Consider the following 20,130-nt stretch of genomic DNA (forward strand, 5'->3'; position numbering starts at 1 on the left):
TGGGCAATTCCATTCATTAGCTGGTGATGGAGAGGCTGATGCAGGCTGACTTTAATATTGCCTTTTTTAAAGCTTGAACATGATTAACAGTCAATCACCTATTGCAAATCTGCCCTCTTTAGATGGGACTAATCTGTCATTTTGTTTCATATTTCATTCATCAAGTCTGACCTCGTAATAAGATCACAAACTACCAATGATACGGATGGAGATAACTGCAAAATACGGAGACGGAAATTGTCCTTCCAAAGTGAAATAGAGAAAGGTAATTAACTTCATTTCTTACATGAGACAGCACTGCCTCATTATTCATTGGTATCTCACTTGGTAATGCTGGGTACATTGTGGTCCATGTTGGCTGTTACTGGAGCAGCCCTTGAGAACCCAGCTGGGCAGCAAAACTTCTCTGTATGCTTATGTATAACTAGAACATGTATGTTTTACATTTCTATGACTTCACATCTGTCTATGAAGAGCTGTTCCAACATTAAGCCACCTTAATGCCATTGAGGCATGCATATATATATATGTAAATTATCTCTTAATATCTATTTTCTGAGACATCATGTTTAAAACTGTGTAGACAACCTAGTCTGTGGATTATTTTATCTCCTCAGCAAAGTGCTTTGTTGTACTTGATTCTAGGTGGTGTTTCTCCCTGGAATTGAAATATTTTAAAAATTAAAAATTTAAAATATTTCAGGACACCATAGATTCACCATAGTCTGATTTGGATCCATATGATAATGTGTAAAAGGTTGTCCTGGCAAAAGTTTATGTAATACTTCATGTGCTTACATTTACATTAGCAGCTTTTGGGAGTAAACCTAATGAACGAAAATTCAGTGAAACATTAAACTTTTTTACCACTATTAAGTGCTGCTCAATACTGGAAACTGTAGACAGTAGATCTGGTCAGACAGCAACAGTCATGAAGACAGCTAAACTGATACTCATGGATTTTCATTTTTATGTAGGAAAAACACAATTCCTTGAATACCATTGCACTTTTATGGTTGAATGGTTTGTCTGACAAATTACTGTTTCTGTTATGCCTGTCTTTCACACTCCACAGTTAAACCTCAGTCCTAAATGCAGCATAACCAATTTATGGAGTAGCAGAGTAGCTGATAATAAATGGGAACAGTTTAAATATCCATAGCAGGTATAATGCTCAATGAAGATACTCTAATCCAGAGTGTGGCTATTCAGAACAATGACATCCCTGTTCGATCAAAGAAGCATCTTTAGGGCAGGAAGCCAAGACCGACAACAAATCTGTCAGGAAAATGTCCCCATGAAATATTCAATCTGCTCTTCACAAAGAATCTGTTGACAGAGATACTTTGCCTGACTAACCTTCACATTCCTTATGAGAAAAACATATGCTGCTACCTAGACAAGATGGAAGTGATCTTTTATGTTGTGCCTGCTGTAGAATTACAAATAGGCTACTCAGGTGTCAGTGAGGTTCCAAGACCCCTAGGCTTTTATGGCTCTTGCCCAGTCAATTACACTGAACATCCTCTTTGAAACATTTATTTGCATTACTTTTGAAAGAATATAATTTCCCACAGTTTCCTCTTTGAAAAAAATACTTCCATTGTTGGGGAAGAAGAGGCAAGACTGGCAGGCTCCTTAGCCCTGGCAATGATTGTACAGCACCTGGTAATAACTGGGTTAGGCAGAAGTGAGGTACATTGGAAGTCCATCTGAGGAGAAGACAAAACTAGTAGGAGTCCTTTGCCAAGTACTGAGTGCACTTTTGTTCCAGTGGCTTACTGCCCCTCTCTGGTCTCTTTTCAGATTCTCTACGTGTTCCCATGGCCACAGCAGACACCTCATAGTCATAGATCTTCCGTGTTACTTTTCTGTGTCCCTTCCCACATCCTCTTTGAGGTTGTAAAGTAGGTTCTACTAGAGGTACTGCTGGTTTTTAAAGTAATGTTCTATTGATTTCAACCCTTTATATGTAGGAGGGAGTGGCATCTTATTTTGATCCAGCATAGTCAGTTTATAATGATAAATATTTGGAGATGATCCTGCAGAGTTTTTCAGAACTGGAGGAGAAAAGACACAGTTTCTGAACAAACAGCTGAAAAATGCATTTCTGGCCACAGTGTGTCAAAAGGTAAAAAAATACTTGTTGTATAAAAATCATATTTTGATTTCAGAACTATAGTTTAAACAGTATAGAGACTCCCAGAATTCTTACTGTTATATTTTAATATTTTATTTTGCAATTATTAGAGGCACACTTAGTAAATGCTCTTCTTGCTGGCATTCTTTACTTTCAGTTGTTGACCTACTAGTATATTATGCAGCTTGAAATTGCATTTTTTCCATCTTTAGTGTGAGCATGATGTTTTCTCTGTTTTGGAGTGCTAAAAATGGGATTGTGTTATCTCAGCCTTTAGTTCATGCTAGCCTGATTTGGACCTTGTTTCCATGGTAACTCTTCCTGCACAAGTTTTATCAGGGGTTAAACAAAATCAACACAGCTCTCTTTTATGCATCTGCAGTTAGTACCCCTGGTTCTCCACTTTCACACAAGATCTCACTCCACATATACATAATTCCACCTTTTCTATCCTGTGATCTTAACTAGGAAGGCTTATAAGGGCTCTGTCATATGTGTTTTTCGAGGCTACGAGACTATTTGAGAGACCAGCTTGTTCTCTGGCTTCTAGAATCGGTTGCAGTCTCAGAAGAAGTCCCCTGCAAAAATGAACATACACACTGTGTAGCAGCTTGCACTTGCTTCCCACCCTAAAGAAATTCACTGCATGTTTTTCAGAATAATGGATGGTACTTCTTGCACAGGTGCAGGTGCAGACTTAGCCAGTTGCCATAGATCCCTGACAGTGAGCCAAGGAAGTCTCCGAGACTGCTTAAAATTAGCAGCATTCCAGCCTGGCAGTTCCAAACAAAGCTCTCAGCTGGGTTGGCAAGTTAGCCTCCTGCTGAAAACTTTGTGACAATGAGCTGTGCCATCTATACTCAGTTGTCATTTTTAGCAGTGCAGAATACAATTTTTTCTTGCTCATTTCTCATTTACTTCTAGCAGTTCTCTGTGAGTTAGCTAATTTCAAGGGAAGTACATTCAGGCAAGAACTTTCTTTAGCTCTGCTAGTTCTATTATCCCATGTGCAGTTCTATTATCCCATGATGAATAGGGCATTTCTAGAGTTGTTTACATCAATATAAAATCCAATATATGCGTTTCACCATATATGAAAATGCACAGTGTAAGGGGACTCACAGAAAGCCTGAAGACTTGGGGCTTTGAAAAGACTGTTCTGAAGGTCAAGCATTATCATTTTTGCTAGCAACTTGTTTAACTTTTTGTTAATCCTGGCTCTAAAATCTTAGCCTTCTTGGGACTGTTCTAGTGACTGTTCTAGCTGGGCCAGGAAACTTATAACAAGAAAATTTTAGCTCCATGGATATGATGTTAAGTTGTCACTAAGCAAATTTCTCCCAGATTCTTGTTACCCTGGGGCTTGCACTTGTCCATGTCGACACAGACTGTAACAACCAAGTGGGATATAAAATACATTTTGTTTCATACTTAAAATATTATTAACTTAAAATATTATTAACCAGTATTAACTAGTAAACTCATATATTGCTTAATTTGAAGAGTTATGTTTCCTGATCAGACTTTTCAAAAAGTGTCTACTCATGAATTCTCAAAGTAAGCACAAAAGCCAGAATTCTAAAAAACTTCTAACTGAATCTTGATTAATGTAACTACCTTTAGTGTTCATTGCTTGTAGGTGTTTTTCAGGCTAAGAAGCCAAGCCATATTAACACAGCTTTATTACACAAAGTATCTAGAGCCCATGGCTCTTGATTTAGATAGAGAAGACAAGAAAATGTTTCAGGAACTGATTCTCCTGCCTGAAACTATGGTGTAATAAGAGAATGGGGAAACACCCCCTGCCCTGTTCTTTCCCATTCTTGTCCCCTCCCTCAGCTTACTTATCTAAATGCTTACTTTATTAATAGATGCTCAGATGAGCACTGTGCCACGTTCCCAGAAGGAAAGTCAGGTAAGAATGTAGAGAAAAATTGAAGCTCTTACTTAACTGTGTTAAACTGTTAGTATTTTGCTGATGAAGTTGGCTTGGGCTTAATTAGCAAAGAGTTTCTAAAATTCCCCTGGAGTGTTAGATCATTAAACCCTCAGGAAACAACTAACGGGTTGGCAGGCATCATAAGGCTGGAAACAAGACTTCAGGTCCCCAAAATCTTACTTAATCATGAAACCCCTAGCAAAAAAGTGCCTAGTCATCAGAGAGCCCCCCAGTGCAGTGTTCATCTGCTCCTGTTAGTGTTTCTGCTGTTATCACATTGCCTAGGTGCCCCCTCAGGGAGCTTTCACAGGAGAGTCTTGTTTCCAGTTACTCCCAAAGAGGCTGTTTCCAAAGGCCAAATCTGCAAAATGTTATGTGCAGCCACACATATCCATAGCTATCCTTTGAAAAAAATAGTAATAATAGTACTATGGCGAAAGCTGAATCCCTTGTAAAAGATAAGAGAATTCTAAATTTGATAAGAGAATTGTTTTGATCTCTGCCCTGAATCCATTCTGAGAGGTGCATTGCTAGAATTATTTGTTTCTGAATTTTTTTCCCCATAGCATTATTTCCTGAAATACAAACTAATAATTGTCCTTCTATTGTTATCTCGTTACCATTGACACAAAAACAGACAAAACAAAGAAAATGGAGATGGAGGGCTGTCACTCCATCCGTAACATCTCATTGTACTGAAAATGGCATAAAAGAATAAATGAAAGACTTCATATTCCCTTGATCTTTGAAATTCTTGGGTTTTTAAATGTGTCTCACATTCGGTTATTCAAAACCTAGCTCTTTTCTAAGCCCTTGTAAAAATAGGGACATGGATCCTTATGGAAAAGTCAATAAGGACTTCATCATGATGGGGAGGTTTCAGTACCCTCTGCTGTTCCCTATTTCCAAAATCATCCAAACTTTCATGGGTCAGAGACAAAACATGGCAAAGGACAGATTAATTTACCAAACACTCCCAAGCAGTGCTGATACAGAACAGTAATTCAAACTCTCTGCAGTACAGTTCATTTCCTCCACCATCACTATTGAATCTACTGGAAACTTTCAGCAAAATTGCTCAAAATTCTATAACAATGGAATCTCACTAGTTTGTATTTATATTTATATCTAGCTTAATCTATTATATCGACCCATAGTAGACTTAGAATCTCCCAAATTATGAATGAAATTGGAATTAAACAAATTTTCCATCATTAAAAACAATCACAAAAAAGCATATAAACCTTTTTACTACTGAAAGACAAAATGTTTAAGCTTTCCCAAAATACTTCCAGCAACCCACTTTTCTTAGGATTAGGGATATTCCTGCATAGTTACTAAACAGACAACATTTTCCTTGGTGTCAGTCAAATACCACACACATATCCGACAGTACATTTCTAAGTAGCGGGTCCTAAAGATAGGTGGGATATTTGAAGAGAACCATAATGAGTAGAAGTGAGGAAGAAGGAGAAAAACAAGCATGTGCTAAAGAATCCAAGAACTTTCACAGTTCAGGTTTCAGAAGCCACTGTAAATCTTTGGTATTGTTTCAGATTTTGGGGTCTGACAGGTCAACAAACATGAAATTGAAAGTGCTGAAGCAGGACATCTAGATACACAAATTCAAGGGCCTGGTGGAACTTCTGGCAAATTATTGGTTAGCTGAAGAGGGAGTAAAGATTTGCTACCTTCTGAAACACTAGGCTATATAGCTGGCTTGATTAATGATGACAAATTCCAGCTAATGAAATTACAGCAGTATTAAAAATGCTGCTCCATAGGTAATGTATTGTTGACACTTTCACCAATATTGTTTGCAGCAGACTGATATATGAAGAGAAAATACCTCTAGATCATGCAGACTGGCCCTACCTGAGTAATGCAAAATTTCCATATGCAAACCATATCACACAAAGGAAACCTGTCTGATGTCTGGTCACCAACCCATGAAGCAGAAGTAGGATTTTAATGCCAGTATATCTGTGAGTCACTGTCATAGCTCTCTGACCCAGACTCGTTACAACCTCACTTCTTCCCTTCCTTTGACCATGTATGTGCAAAAAGCAGGACACAAAACCTTCTGATAATTACTTTGAAGATTTTGGAATTTCCAGACAGCAAAGGTCAGAGGACACTGCCTGTAAACTTGTCAAGCACTCAAAACACATAGCACGCCAAAACAGTTCCATAGTGTAAATAATGTTTATACATTTTGGTAAAGCAGGAAGTTACGAAAATAATCATCTTCAGTAAAACAGTTTCTAGCTCTTTCAGAATCAGAAAGTGCAATTTTTCTTACTGGAAAAGGAAAGAGAAAACACTAGAACTGGTACAGGGGGAGGAGAGGAAGATGGGGTTTAATGATTATATTCAGAAGAAGAACAGAAAGGGATAAATAAAGCTTTTAAAACACTTTTCTCTGTGGCAGAAAGTGAACATATCCATACATACACAGTTAGATAAGTCTTCTTTTCTGGAAAATCTATTCCAAACCAATGACTAAATTTCATTACAAAAGGAAGGAGAAATTGGAGAAATTCACATTCTGAAAAAAAGCCCTACCTATCTATTATTTGTATTATTTCTATTACTTTCCACTGAGCTGCAGAGGCACTGCTAAGGTGTTGAGCTGAGGTACAGAACTTGTACCGTTATCAGGTCCTGAAGAGTCAATAAAATAGAGCCATTTCTATTTTAATTCATACCCTAGGTGCAAAGTGTCACAAGATTATCTTCCAGAGAGAATAATTTTTAGCATTAAATAGGAGCCTTTAAAAGAGGAAACAACTTTTGACTCACTGAGTATAGCCAGATGCCTAGAAGATAAAGCAATGGCAGTAAAGCCAAAGATGTCCATTTTGAATTAGGTCAGCTGATGAACAAATCTGATTTCAATAAGCAGGAGCCTACATTCAACAGATTTGTGCCTTCCTTCTCGTGCCAGTGAGTTCATAATACTTGGACAGCATTGGAAAATAATGTGTTCTGTTGTTTTGATATAGATGGAGGGATATCAACTGAATTTTCCTGGTTTTACAGCAGAGTAATTATTAGCAGAATCTGGCTTCATGTTTCTAAATATTTTAGTATTTTATGAATATAAGAGAGAACACAGTCTACTATATTTCAGCTGCTAAAGATTTTTTTCACTAGAGTCTCAATGACCCCTTCTTAAAATTAGTCCATTGCTTGATTTGTATTCCACAGAGTGCTCATTACAGCTGCTGCTAGTGCACAAAATCCCATGAACATATAAAATTACCCTAAAAATTGATAATTTCAAGCTTTCATTAGAAGGTCTTTTTCACAGGTTGAAGTCAGTCAAACATTAAGTAATTAAGGCAATTTACTGTAGCATGACTATGTTTTCAATATATTCCCACAAGAAATGCCATGGGAGACATCTATAATAACATATTCTTATGAAGCTTTCTTTTGCTTTTGTACTGTTTTGGAGATGGAATTGCTGAGAACATGGCACTTGAGTCTGAGTATCCCCCAAGAGCTTTTACAGTGCCAGTCCATTTGAAGATGTTTTGACAATTTTGCAGCAACTGAGCATCACCAATATCACTTACAGCCAGTGGTCCTGCTTAACAAAAGCCCAGTAATGTCATCTCTGCTTGGGGTGGTGTTAATTGCCCTTGAAGACTCTAGAGGGTACGGGTACAGAAGGCCTGCTTTGCTATTGGGTTTATTTTGCTTTATTATTTGGTTTATTTTCTTTACCATTACCTGTCCTCGCTGCTCACAGATTTCTGGACACTTGAAGGGTGCTATTTTACTGATACTGCATTCTTCTTAGGTGCAGACAAAGACAATTAGATGAAGCCACAGTTTCATTTCCTTATAGTTACCAGAAAACAGAGAGGAAACCTAGGGAATATACAGAATGTTGAATTAGCCACTGCTGTAGGCTATAAAGACTCCAGATATTCTAGAACTATGTTGATTAGTAATTAGCACAAAGCAGATGGGAAATCATGCTGTCTCCCCAGGAACTTAATGCAAACTAGTTACAGTATTTATATGATGTTGAGACTACCCTGCTAAAATGTGTTTTAAATAAATAGCAGAACTGAAATTATCTTGACATTTCAGTTAAAAATAGGTAAAACCAAATATTGAATTGGAAATCAGCTTCAAGTTTATGCTGAAAAGAGATCAAGACTTCTTTATATTAATAAATAATTATTCCAGGGTTTAACTCCTATTTAATTTTTACAATATGTTTTTAAAGATATCTGCTTTAAATCTAGGTTTACTTGCCATTTCTTAAGAGGACTAAATCTGCTCCTGCTCACTACAGACCTTGAATATGATTAATGAAAGATTCATTCTCAACTTGACTGGTATACTGCTACCATATATATCACAGAATGTTGTTTACTTTTGCTATTCAAAAGATTGGATGTTCAGAGAATTCCAGCTCTAAAGAGTAGGGAATTTGGGCTACTTTGCAAAGGTGTTTTGAAGTGATCCCCTAAGTCAGACTAGGAACTCCCTCCTTTTATTTCTCCCGGTCATATCAGCCCTGTAATAAATATAGAGAAATATGCTCTCTGAGAGCATATTTTGGGGATAAGTGGTTGATTAATACCTCTAGTATTAATTAGAGGTAATTGATTAATGCCTCTTATGGGAAAAGAATAATCAACAAATATTCTCTCATGTGAAAATAACTTAAATGAGTATTTCTGATACCAAGTTTAACACACATTACTGTTAGCCTGTCAAGACTGTAATAAATGCCCAGTAATGGGAGTAATTAGAAGACAGGATGAAATATTTCATATTTTGTAAACTTTGGAATACATTTTCGAATTTCATCCTCACTATAAAAAAAGAAAAAGAGTACTCAGGAAAGTTGTGTTGGATAAAGCCTTTGTTGTTTTGATACAAACAAGTTTTGCAAGACAAGTTATGGTTTATGGACTAGGAATACATACATACAAATGTCTTCCAGGACTTCAAAAGAAACATAAAACTCCTCTGACAGAAGAATCTAAAAAAGGCTTTAAAGTATTTTTTTCTACTAGACAGTGAACTTCCTACTTGATATAAGAATCATGTCCATCCTCAGATCATAATAAACTAGAATAAACTCTCAATAATTGCTTATTTTTGGATACAATTATTTCTCTTTCACAGATTATTTCAAAGAGAATGATCAGAGTGATCCTGAACCCTCAGGAGACAGTACCAGATACTATCAGTCTATTAAGAAACATTTTGAAGAGAAAAAAAGCGGGTCATCATCTTTTGTGTCCTCCATTGAAGATGAGCAAAAGCCCCTGTTCTCTGGGATAGCTGATTACCCATCTGTAACAGAGAAAACCACAGAGATGGACTTTGAAGAAATGGATCATGACACAGAAGAAATTCTTATTGACAAAAGAAGCACTTCTTGCAAAGGTAATCCAGCTGTTTCTATTTAGTAAAGTTTTAGCAAACATCTTTTTAGTCTGATTAACAAAAATAACTTTCTGAATGGTTCTCTTGATTCTTTACATAATATTTATTCCAAAAATCTTAAGAAAAAATATCTTAGATCAAAAAATATTATTTCTCAAGAGGATTAATATAGTTTAATTCAGTGGGAACTGGATTCCAGTTCTGTGGGACTGGCTTGTACAGCCTCCAAAAAGTCATTATAGCTTTTGCTACAAATAATCTTGTAACTGAACTACATAAATAATTTTTAAAAACTACAAAATTGTCCACTAGTGTTGGACTTCAATGAGTGCCCATTGATGATAGCTGCCCTCAAAGTAATGCAGTATATCCCAAAGGACATTTGATGTGCCAGGGTTGATGACGGTATAAAATTATAGATAGTGAGAGTCAAACTAGATAAACCTAGTGATAGTTGCACATGCACCAAAAATATGTTTTCAGATAACTAATTTTATTCACTGCATTGACAAGGTACAACAAAAATGAAGTGAAAAAAAATCATAATAGCTTGAAAGAAGGCTATCCTGTCTTGCTGCACCTGTTGGTTAAAGAAGTGCCATTACACCACGCAGAAGAAAATCATGACTTCCATAAGTAACACACAAGAATAAAGACATGAGCTTTTGTATATGACAAATGATCAGGAACTATTTAACAATCTCAGATACTTTTACATAGACTTAAATCACATAATTAAAATTACATCTAATATACTAAAATATTAATTTTCTCAGTGATGTGAAAGGAAATTAATGGAAAACCCTGTATTAATATACAATTTAAATATTGCTGCAAGTTCATTTGTAATTCTTTCAGTCTGAAGGGAAGAATTACATATTTATTGTTTAATGCTGTTTTCCTCAGCAGTTTCCATTGAGACACTTTAACCATTTAACCATCATTTAATAAACTTTAGGTTTCTAGGCTATCATTTTAAATAAGCCTAATGATTAATTAGACCAAACAATGATTTTAACGTCTCAGAGGTATGAATGTGTGAAGTGTCATCTCTTCAAGTTAAGGCCCTATAAATCCACACCACATAAACTTGTTGCATACAGACTGCAATTGGAAACCTTTCCTTCCCCCACCAATAGCCAGAAATGTGTCCTTGCAGCTATGGCAACATTTTCCAAGGCAACCTATTGCAGATTTTATTTGAGATAAATTTAGCATATCTAAAGGTTACAAATTTTGATTAAGACCACACTCTTTTCCCCACTTTGTAATTTAGCCCTTCTAGTAATGTTATGCAATGTAATGAGCTTTCTTGCAGCATTTATAAAACCTTCAAGGTCAATAAGATTAGCTTTTCCTGATAAATGTTTTAAACTAAATTTTTATTTCTGCTATTAGAGATTGATTGTAACTTACCATAAGAGTAGTTACAAACATAACAAACTTGTGAAAAAAACCTCTGCTTTTATGTATCCTCATTGTCTTATAAATCTTGGATAAAAATGCACTTGTATAAAGCTGGTCTAATTCATTACCACTGTGACTGATACATATTTAATTATTTTTTGTTTTGTTTTAATCCTTGGTCATTACTTCAATGAATGGAAAGAAAATGAAAAATGCTTGTATAATTTGGCAGAAACAGTATAAACGTCTCACTCATAATCTTAGAATGCAACTTTTAAATTTTGAACATATGGCTCTTTTGTGTAGATCTGAGGATTTTTCTGTAGCTGTTAGCTCTATGTAAAAGAAAAATGCTATTTTCACTTGGTCATTATTTGGGCTAAAAGACTGATTCTTCAATTCTTCTGGTGAACCTAGTGATACATTTATTGACTTCGTTTTCAGTCTAAGATTCTTCAAGCCCTGGAAGATCAGAGTTGGTTATACAGTTGTAGCTGCTGATGGGGTTTTCTGGGGTTATTAACAAATATGTAATACCTGAAAAGACGCTTCGATGAGTTACACCATATTTTATAGGGTATTAACTTGCTTACGGTGTGTGAACTTATTTTGTTGTTTCAGTGCCAAATCATTTGCTTTGTCACAAATTAAGCATCTATTACAATAGTCTCCAAATACATATTCTGGGGAAAAAACAGCTGTGATTTCCCCAGGATAATCCATGGCATTGAAAATCTGTGATTTTAATGAATGACTTATTGTTTTAAATAATCAACATCTTTTTTTTACAACATCGATGTTTTTACAGGACATTAAAAAGCAGTGAAATGCTCTTGAAATTCACTGCTTATAAGTCTACTAGATCTACAAAACCCATTGCACCTAAACTCATAGTTTGAAACTTTACCCCTCAATTTTTCATAGTATGCTTCATTCAGTTTGATGAGAGATTTCCAGCTTTTCCTTGGACACTACACATTGTACCACATGTGCCTCCTAAAACCAAATTGCCAAATGCTTCTGTGACACCCTTTATCTCTTTCTTTCCATTGGCTTAAGTTCCTGAGAAGCAGAACAGGTTTCTGTGTAGCCAAGATGCAATCTCTTTCCTCTTGCTTCTGCCCAGTGCATGAAATCAGTTACTGATCGTCACATGAAATTCAAACTCTCTACAGCTCCAGGAAACCTTCTACCACCTGCTAACCAAAAATCAGATAATACAATAATGACCTTTGTCTGATAAAAACAAACAAACAAACAAACAAACAACAACAAAAAAAAAAGAGAGAGAAGAAAATCTCCTACACTTGGAATCATGTAGTGAGAGCTCCCCTTCCTGGCTAAATCTACTTGAAATACTAAATCTGAGCGGGAACTTCTTTTTTTTTTTTTTTTTTTTCTTTACTTAGAGAAACACTGCTCAATGACATGTTTGAAAAGGATTAGCTATTAGCATTTGGACAAAGCTCTTACATGTCACCCACACTGTGAGGATTTTTTTCTCTTCTCTTTGAAACATGGCTCTAGCTGCTATGGTTACTTAGAAAAATTTCACAAGTGTGAAATGAATGTAACCTATGCTGAGTTAATAGTGTGCAGTGCCAAGAGAAGTGTAAGGAGAAGCTCTGAGCAAATCATTCAGGGACTGATGTGGGATTCAAATCCAACTGCAGATGCCTTGTAAGCAGTCAAGGATTTTGCTCAGCTATATGCTGAAGCAGCAGCCTGGGTGCAACAAGAAGTTTAATTTATTGTATAACTTCCTGTACTTAAATAATTACAAGTACAACTCTAAGGGGAATAGTATTGAGCAGATGTTAAAATTTAAACAGACTTTTTTTAGCACATCAAAGAAGAATGAGTGGTTCTGACCATTTTTACTGTTTGATTGACTGATTAACTCAGAGTAAACAAAGACTGTGGGGAGCAGGGTTTGCTGTAGAAAAAGCACTGTTCAACCTATGTCACCTGTAGCCTCTGCAAAGGTGACAGCAAGATCTTCATTCTATACAATAATACTATGCAACAAGTATATCCCCATGATAATTGAGGTGTAAGATTTCAACAACTCGGTGAACAGGATAAATGGCATAGAGCCAAGAACATAACTAATTAATAAATCCACAGATGCATAAATTAAGTAAACTGAGAGAGGAAAGAGAAAAAGCCCAAACCAGAAGTCCAAGCAAAAGGAAAGAGTGTCCCTGAGCTCTGTTTGGTAGTGCTTTGTCACAGAGATCCAAGAACTGGGAGGGTCAAGAGGGATGAAATTTGGGTGCAGCAGGTATAGGGTAAGACCTGGAATAATCATCATTTTTTTTTACAAAGGGCTGGAGGTAAAGAAAAAAAATATAAATTCATCACATAAGGAGTATTTTTAGATACATCATGTTTACCATGATGCTTCATTTAATATCAAAGTGATCTCTGGCTGACCCAGAAATGCTGAATATTTTATTCTTTTAGGAGTCTGAAATCCTTAAACAAAATGAACAGGCACCTTTCACCCCACAGTACTGTAGGAGTTTCAGAGATGTGCTTTAAACAGAGGCGAACGGATTGGGTGGGAGAGTAGGGATGCTAAAAGCAACATCAATGAAAATCAATTTCCTTTATGAGAATAATAAGCAGTACTCTTTTGCTAGCAGCATGAGCTGTATTAAATGGCCCTTGTCTCAGAGAAAACATATTACACTTCACCAACCTAAGAAGTGTTGCAGTTATGGGTAAGAAAGGCAGCTCCCTGAGGCCTGGCACCTTTCTCTAGAGGGGACATTCCAATGCACTGTACCACATGCTCAGTGCTGCAATTTCAGTGCAGTGAATTCTTCTTTCACACCAAAGAACTAAGCAGGGAATACACTTCAGTGGCACACTCAAGGGCAAGAGAAGGCATCTTAGGCCTCTGAAGCACACTATCAAAGACATTCAAGGACATAATTTAAAGTCTTTAGGTTAGAACAAGAATTTCTATTTTCAGTGAATAAAAAAATTCCTTAAGAATACACTGAGAAAATTTGGGATCCATTTGTAAAATAATTCAAACAAAACTAAAGAGAAGCCATTCAGTGGCAGAACTCTGATGATGCTGACTAGAAAAAGCTGCTTGTTTATTTGCAGTTTCAAAATGTTAGCATGTATGTGACCACTTTTATGTTTCCTTAAGGAGTGTTAAGGAACAAAGAGAGATGTTCAGTCTCCCTGGCTAATGTACCAATTTAACTTCCAATGTTTTGAGAAACTCAGTAAATGGGATGCTTGAGAAGTGTCAACCTCTCTAAATCTATGTACATAAAACTATACTTTTATATGTTGTTTTTGTTTTTTTAATTAGACATCAACAAAAGAAACTGGGAGCAGGAGAACATCCAGGAGTACCAGGACTCCCCAGTTCAGCCAGCATTATCCCATGTTACATGGGGAATCTGTGAAACTGAAAGTGATTTTATATACGGGGAAGTGGAGAATCGATTAGATTTACTTCAAGAACAACTTAACAGGTAAAAACAAATAGAAAATAGCCTATGTGTGAAAGAGTACATAATACAACTGATATTGAAGATGCTACAGAAGGAATGAGTTTGTGCAGGAAGTTTCCAAAAGCATTCAGATCGTCAGAAGCTCAAAAATATGTGTAATGGGAATATCGCTTTTTTGTGTGTATGTATTCTGAGGAGGCTGTATATCAGCTAAGTTAGGCTTTCCAGAATCTTGGAAAAACCAATTCTGGGAAATCTGGATACACAGTTTTTAAAAGTTGCCAGAATATTCATGTCTTTTGCCTCTAGGTACGCACATTAGCTTCTCTGAGTGGCTTTGCAGTAGAGCTCTTTTCCTCAGCTGACTGTTTTAGACCATCTTTTTAACCAAGAAGTTGTACTGAGATGCCTCGAATTGTTAAATTTAAATCTCACCTCATCAATAGTGCTGTTCCTAGATCACAGAACCATCTAACAATTTGGGTTAGAAAGGACATTAAAGATCACCTAGTTCCAACCCCCTGCCATGGGCAGGGACACAAAACAGCAGTTTTCAGTACCTTCAAGATCTGAAGTACATTTTCTTTCTTGGAGACTCAAAGTACAACAGCTGCCTGCTTTTTAAAATGTATTGCAGATGAATTCCCTTTTTGATGCTTTAACTCTTTTTGCAACTCTATAATAAGTAATACATGGGAATATGCAAAAGCACAATACTTATACCTGTTACAACAGAAAAATTATACTTTCTTCATCAGAGTCCAATATCAGTTTTGCTTAATATATGGCACTTAATATATATATTATGCTTAATATATATATATTAAGCATAATATATATTAATTATTACCTATTAATAGATATTATTATATCTTATTATATTATTAATAGAAATTATTATTAATAGATATTATGCTTAATATATCTTGCTTTACTGGCAGCTAAGCAGCACAGCTTACAGCATCTTAAAAATATGGTTACGAAATTTTGATCCATCCTGCACTGTAATTTACCATGTAACTTCACTAAAATTGCCCTACGCTCAGGACCATTGATTTTTTTTCATTATTTTCACTCTGTAATTTCATTACTTTAAATATTTTTCCATGGCAAATACTATGACACACACTCAGTCCTAATCATACTTTAGTAGCTATTCAGTGGCATTCTGCACTGAATATTTTAGCAATCAGTTTAAAGCCAAGTTAACTGCATATTGATTCCTTCATCCACCAGAAGCCAATCAAACAACAATATTTTACATTCCTGAATATGGCATAATGCATTGAAAGGACATTTTTAACACTTAACCCTAAACTGCTGTAATTTCTAGTTAAAATCAAGTAATCTAATTAGCTGCAAATGTCACATAACTAAATGCCTGAAGGATCCCCATCAACAGTACATAGTCTTTTGGTAACAATTCATTTTCTGAAACCTTAAGCTCTCAAAACTGAAGTTATACCTCAAAGTTACCCTTGTTTTATCATGCAAGTTGTCAGTATTTTCTTCTGTCAGAAAATATAATTTTTGCTGATAAACTAAGAATTAAATTTTTATGTATTTTATTATATCACTTTATTCTTTAAACTATTCTCATGTTTTAAAAGCTTTTCATGCTTTTGGTATTTGGGGCCTTGCTGGATTCTCTACTAATATAACAGTCAATATCCTTTCCTGCCTTTGTCACTTCTGACTTGCTGGTTTAAAAAGCATGGTCACTTCTCCCTGAATTTTTCCATGCCAAGTTAGAGGCTTGGCATAACAGTCAATTATTGAATTGACATAGAGGGCTAGAAAGCCCTCTATGTACATGGAATATGTCCCTAGAATTATCTCTGTTTCTTCTCTTTAAGCAATTGGAATTTCATGGACACTATGGGCCAAGTATTTAGGCCACTTCTCCTATTTGTTTAGGTAGCATGGATTTATGCAATGATGATGAATTAACACTACCAGAGACACTCTTTCATTTGAAGTACAAGGAAACATTCATGTACTAACAAAGTAAGAGGGGAGCAATTTTAGAGTTAATTCAAAGCCAAAAATAATTTTGAATGGATATCCTCCAATGCTACCTTTTATTCACTGATGGGTTAAGGCCCAGGTGTAGCAGATGGAAGTTCTCTGGATGGTGGCATGTTCCTGCAGCATTTCACCCTGTGGCATCAGCCCTGGGCTTGTGTGGGAGCAGCACATTGGCAAGTAGCAAAGAACCCAAGGGCGCTGACCAAGAGGGCAAGTAGGGCACCTCTGACTCTAACAGTCAGAAGTCTGGGTTTGGACTGTTTTTTTCTGAGAGCTGATGCCACAAAATCATCTTTTTCTGATGAAGGAAGAAACAGCATCCCAAATACACTTCAGTCATACCTTTTGGATTCATTTCACAGATGCCTTTATAAATAAATGATACAGGCAATGGACAACTCCAACAGGATAAAAAATAACATCAGTGCAGCACATGGTAAAAGCAAAAATCTGACAGCACGGGATCAATTCTGCTACTGTAGGGAGCCCAAGTAGTAACATTCACAACATTAAAGGCTGCTGACAAAGATTTGTTTACTCTGTCAGAAGCTCAGTTGCTGTACAGAAGGCTGTATTATCTGCATTACCATCTGTCAGCATGTGCTGTAGCCTTCCAGCAGCTGGGAAGGTACAAAAGGCATTACCTTTTCCTGAGTTTGTCATAGGTTTTGGCAAGACCATTTAAAAATCATTTCAGTGCTATGAAGTTGTAAGTATGAACAAAATAATCAGTTCGAGGGTTTCAGAAGTCATATACAAATTTATAAAAAGATGAAAAATGTTTTTAAATGTACAAAATTTGAACATTAGAAATGCTGACATTAATTCTGAGGCCTGCATAAGTTTGAATAAATTTTCACAGTAATGAGAATTGGGCAGTTGGATTTTTAATGGTTTTGGAAGCATCTTTCTTTTTCTAACTGTGGAAAAACACAAATGCGGTTTCTGCTTAGTTCAGTGCATTGTATCAGCATGTCAGAATTCCTTGTCAGATGCATCAAAATAATGTCCCATGCCCAGCCAGCACAAATCACTTTAGTTACAATGAAGAGAATACATTTATTCCAGTTATTTTCAACCAGATACGCAGTCCCCTGTGTTGCTTCTTGTTGCAAATCTAAGGCACAGTGATGAACTCAGTATGGCAAAAACCAGAGAAAAGCTTGCAGGTATGTTCTGCAAGGGAAAGGGAGAGCCAGAAGCTTTGGAAGGGCTCAGTACTCCCTCTACTGTTCTCTCCTATTTAAGACATGTTCAAGCCACAACAAGCAATGGTTTTACTGGGAAACTGCAGGTCCCTCTTGAACACCTCTGTTCTCAGTGCATAAAATGCTCCTGTTCCTGGCCATGATCTAACTGATTTCATGTTCCCTCTCTAGGCTTGAATCCCAAATGACTGCTGATATCCAAACCATCCTGCAGCTTCTGCAAAGGCAGTCAACACTCATTCCACCTGCCTATAGCATGGTGACAGCAAGTGCAGAGTATCAAGAGCCAGAAGTCCGGGTCATACAAAAGCTTCAGCCTGCAGCATCAATCAAAACAGACAGAAGTTTCAGTCCTTCATCTCAGGTAAGTACATGTCCATAAGATCAAAAGAGGTTTCCTAGTCTTCTTGTCTTATGAGGAAGAAATGCACCAATCTGGTGCTGGTACACTAGTTTAAGGAATATGAAATTATTATTTTGACCTAGCACCTCCACAGTGGACTTAAACACCACAGTTTCAGAGGCCACATTTTCTATGAGGGTTGTAGAGATTCATACAATGATCTTATAATCAGACAGATTTACTTAATTGTAATTTTTTTTAAATAAAAGTTAGCAGAAAAGGAATCCAAGTGGTTAGAATGTTCAGAATTAAGCAATTCTGAAGTTATGCTCTAAAACAGAACTTCCTACTCCAGAATGTTGATTTCCATACTCTTAGACTGGGTCTCAAGAGTAATCAGTCCTTCAGAAAGGGCTGCTAATATGTGTATCTTGATGTCATATTAGCAGGTCTGAGAGGAGGAAAAGATATCCAGACTTCTACAATTAATCAGCAGAATTGCATTCAATTACATTAAATCAAATGCAGTACCATGTAAAAAAATATTTCTACACTGTTTAATTTTCAAAAATTATTTTCCATCAACCATCTGAATGTGCTAATTTTGAACAGAACAGGGGCCTGGAAGAGACCAATGTAATTATTACCATCTTGTTTTTTCTCTTCCCTTACAGTGTCCTGAAATTTCAGATGTTGAAAAATCAAAACTGAAATCCAAAGAATCCTCAAGCGGAGTGCATCTGAGCACAGCCTCAGAAGACAACCTGGCTTCTTTTTTAGACCAAGAACGTGACCAGTCTGTAGAGCCACCCCCACAGTCTTGTAAAACTTGTCTCCCTCCAATTAGGCACCCTTCCTTGCCAGAATCTTCACTAAGCACTGTAGGAATCTTGAGTCTTCATAGGCATGTTTCTGATCCTGGTCTTCCTGGGAAATAGTACTTTTATACTATTACTTCACATAAAAATGTAAGTGCTTTTAATGGCTGTTTCTCCTTTTTTTTTTTTTTTTTTGTATTTAAATCCTCTATACTTGACTCAGGGGCTACAAGGAATATACCATTATATGCAAAAGTACTGTATATTTTCCTAAATCTGAAGCTTGTAAGGTAAAGTTGAGCAGTTCTGATGTAAATATATATATATACACACACTAACTGTATGTTCCAAATGTAAAACTGCCAGCATTCTCAAGGCACCTTATATTTTTATTTTTTTTTAATAACATGCATGTTCTGAAATTACAGTTTACGTTGCATGGAGATTACCATTTACTGCTGTCATGGAAATAGTATTTTACTGTGGATATGTCTTCAGAGCAAATAGGAGACCAATAACAATAATTCACATAGAAAAACTCCTACCTGACCAAGCTAAAATTCAAGAAAAACGCTCTTCTAGCTCACTTTTGAAACTTGATTTATCTTTCTTGTAGTGAGCTTTTTCTACTACATCACAATGAGTCTGAATCTGAAGAAAGAATAGGGTAACCAAATCTTCTGAGTTTGAAACAATTAGGACAGAGAACACAGCCTCCTTTCAAACTAGTTAAAGTAGGGTAGTATTTTAACAGAGAGGAAAACTGCCATATGGTGCAAAGTATCACCATAGGTCACATCCACAAACTGCATTAAATTGAATCATTTGTTTTCATCACATTTTGGGTTTTGATTTTTGTACTGTTATTTTTTAAATTGCATCATAGAATTCAGGTGTGATGAGCAGACAGGTGCTCTTCATCTGTCACACAAACATAATCAAATGCAATAAACCTAATTTCTATGTAATGCAGAAGACTATGTTCCTTTTGTTCAATACAAATTATTAACAATGTTTTAATTTAAAAATATTTTACACATTTTTGTTTTATAATTATTAGGGTGGCTGTTTGCAGTTACCTCTTTGTACTGACTGGCCCCTCTACAATGCTCACACACACACTCACACCCCACAGGTGCTGTGGACGTGTGCATGTGTGTATTTTATAGCTGTACATAGGTGTGTATGTATGTGTATGTGTATATATATTTATATACACACATACACACAAGTGTGTGTATATACCTACACTTACATGTAGGAGTATAGATATAGAGCTATATATATATATATGTATATATGTAAAATCACTTTCAGGAACAATTGTAAACTTTCTTATTACAAAATGAG

General features: G+C 36.1%; 1 protein-coding gene across 3 annotated transcripts in view; it reads left to right on the forward strand.

The window, feature by feature from the left end:
* The window catches only part of KCNH7 (potassium voltage-gated channel subfamily H member 7), a 205,711-nt gene extending 185,963 nt beyond the window's left edge, over positions 1-19,748 (forward strand). For all 3 annotated transcript variants that reach the window (XM_074548600.1, XM_074548599.1, XM_074548601.1), the window contains 5 exons: positions 166-265; positions 9,234-9,497; positions 14,239-14,404; positions 17,791-17,983; positions 18,637-19,748. In XM_074548600.1, the coding sequence (XP_074404701.1) occupies positions 166-265; positions 9,234-9,497; positions 14,239-14,404; positions 17,791-17,983; positions 18,637-18,900 (987 nt within the window). In that variant the 3' untranslated portion in view covers positions 18,901-19,748. The remainder of the gene's footprint in view (positions 1-165; positions 266-9,233; positions 9,498-14,238; positions 14,405-17,790; positions 17,984-18,636) is intronic.
* Positions 19,749-20,130: the final 382 nt, after the last annotated feature.

The sequence above is a fragment of the Zonotrichia albicollis genome, chromosome 10 (assembly GCF_047830755.1).
Source record: "Zonotrichia albicollis isolate bZonAlb1 chromosome 10, bZonAlb1.hap1, whole genome shotgun sequence".
In the NCBI taxonomy this organism is placed as follows: domain Eukaryota; kingdom Metazoa; phylum Chordata; class Aves; order Passeriformes; family Passerellidae; genus Zonotrichia; species Zonotrichia albicollis.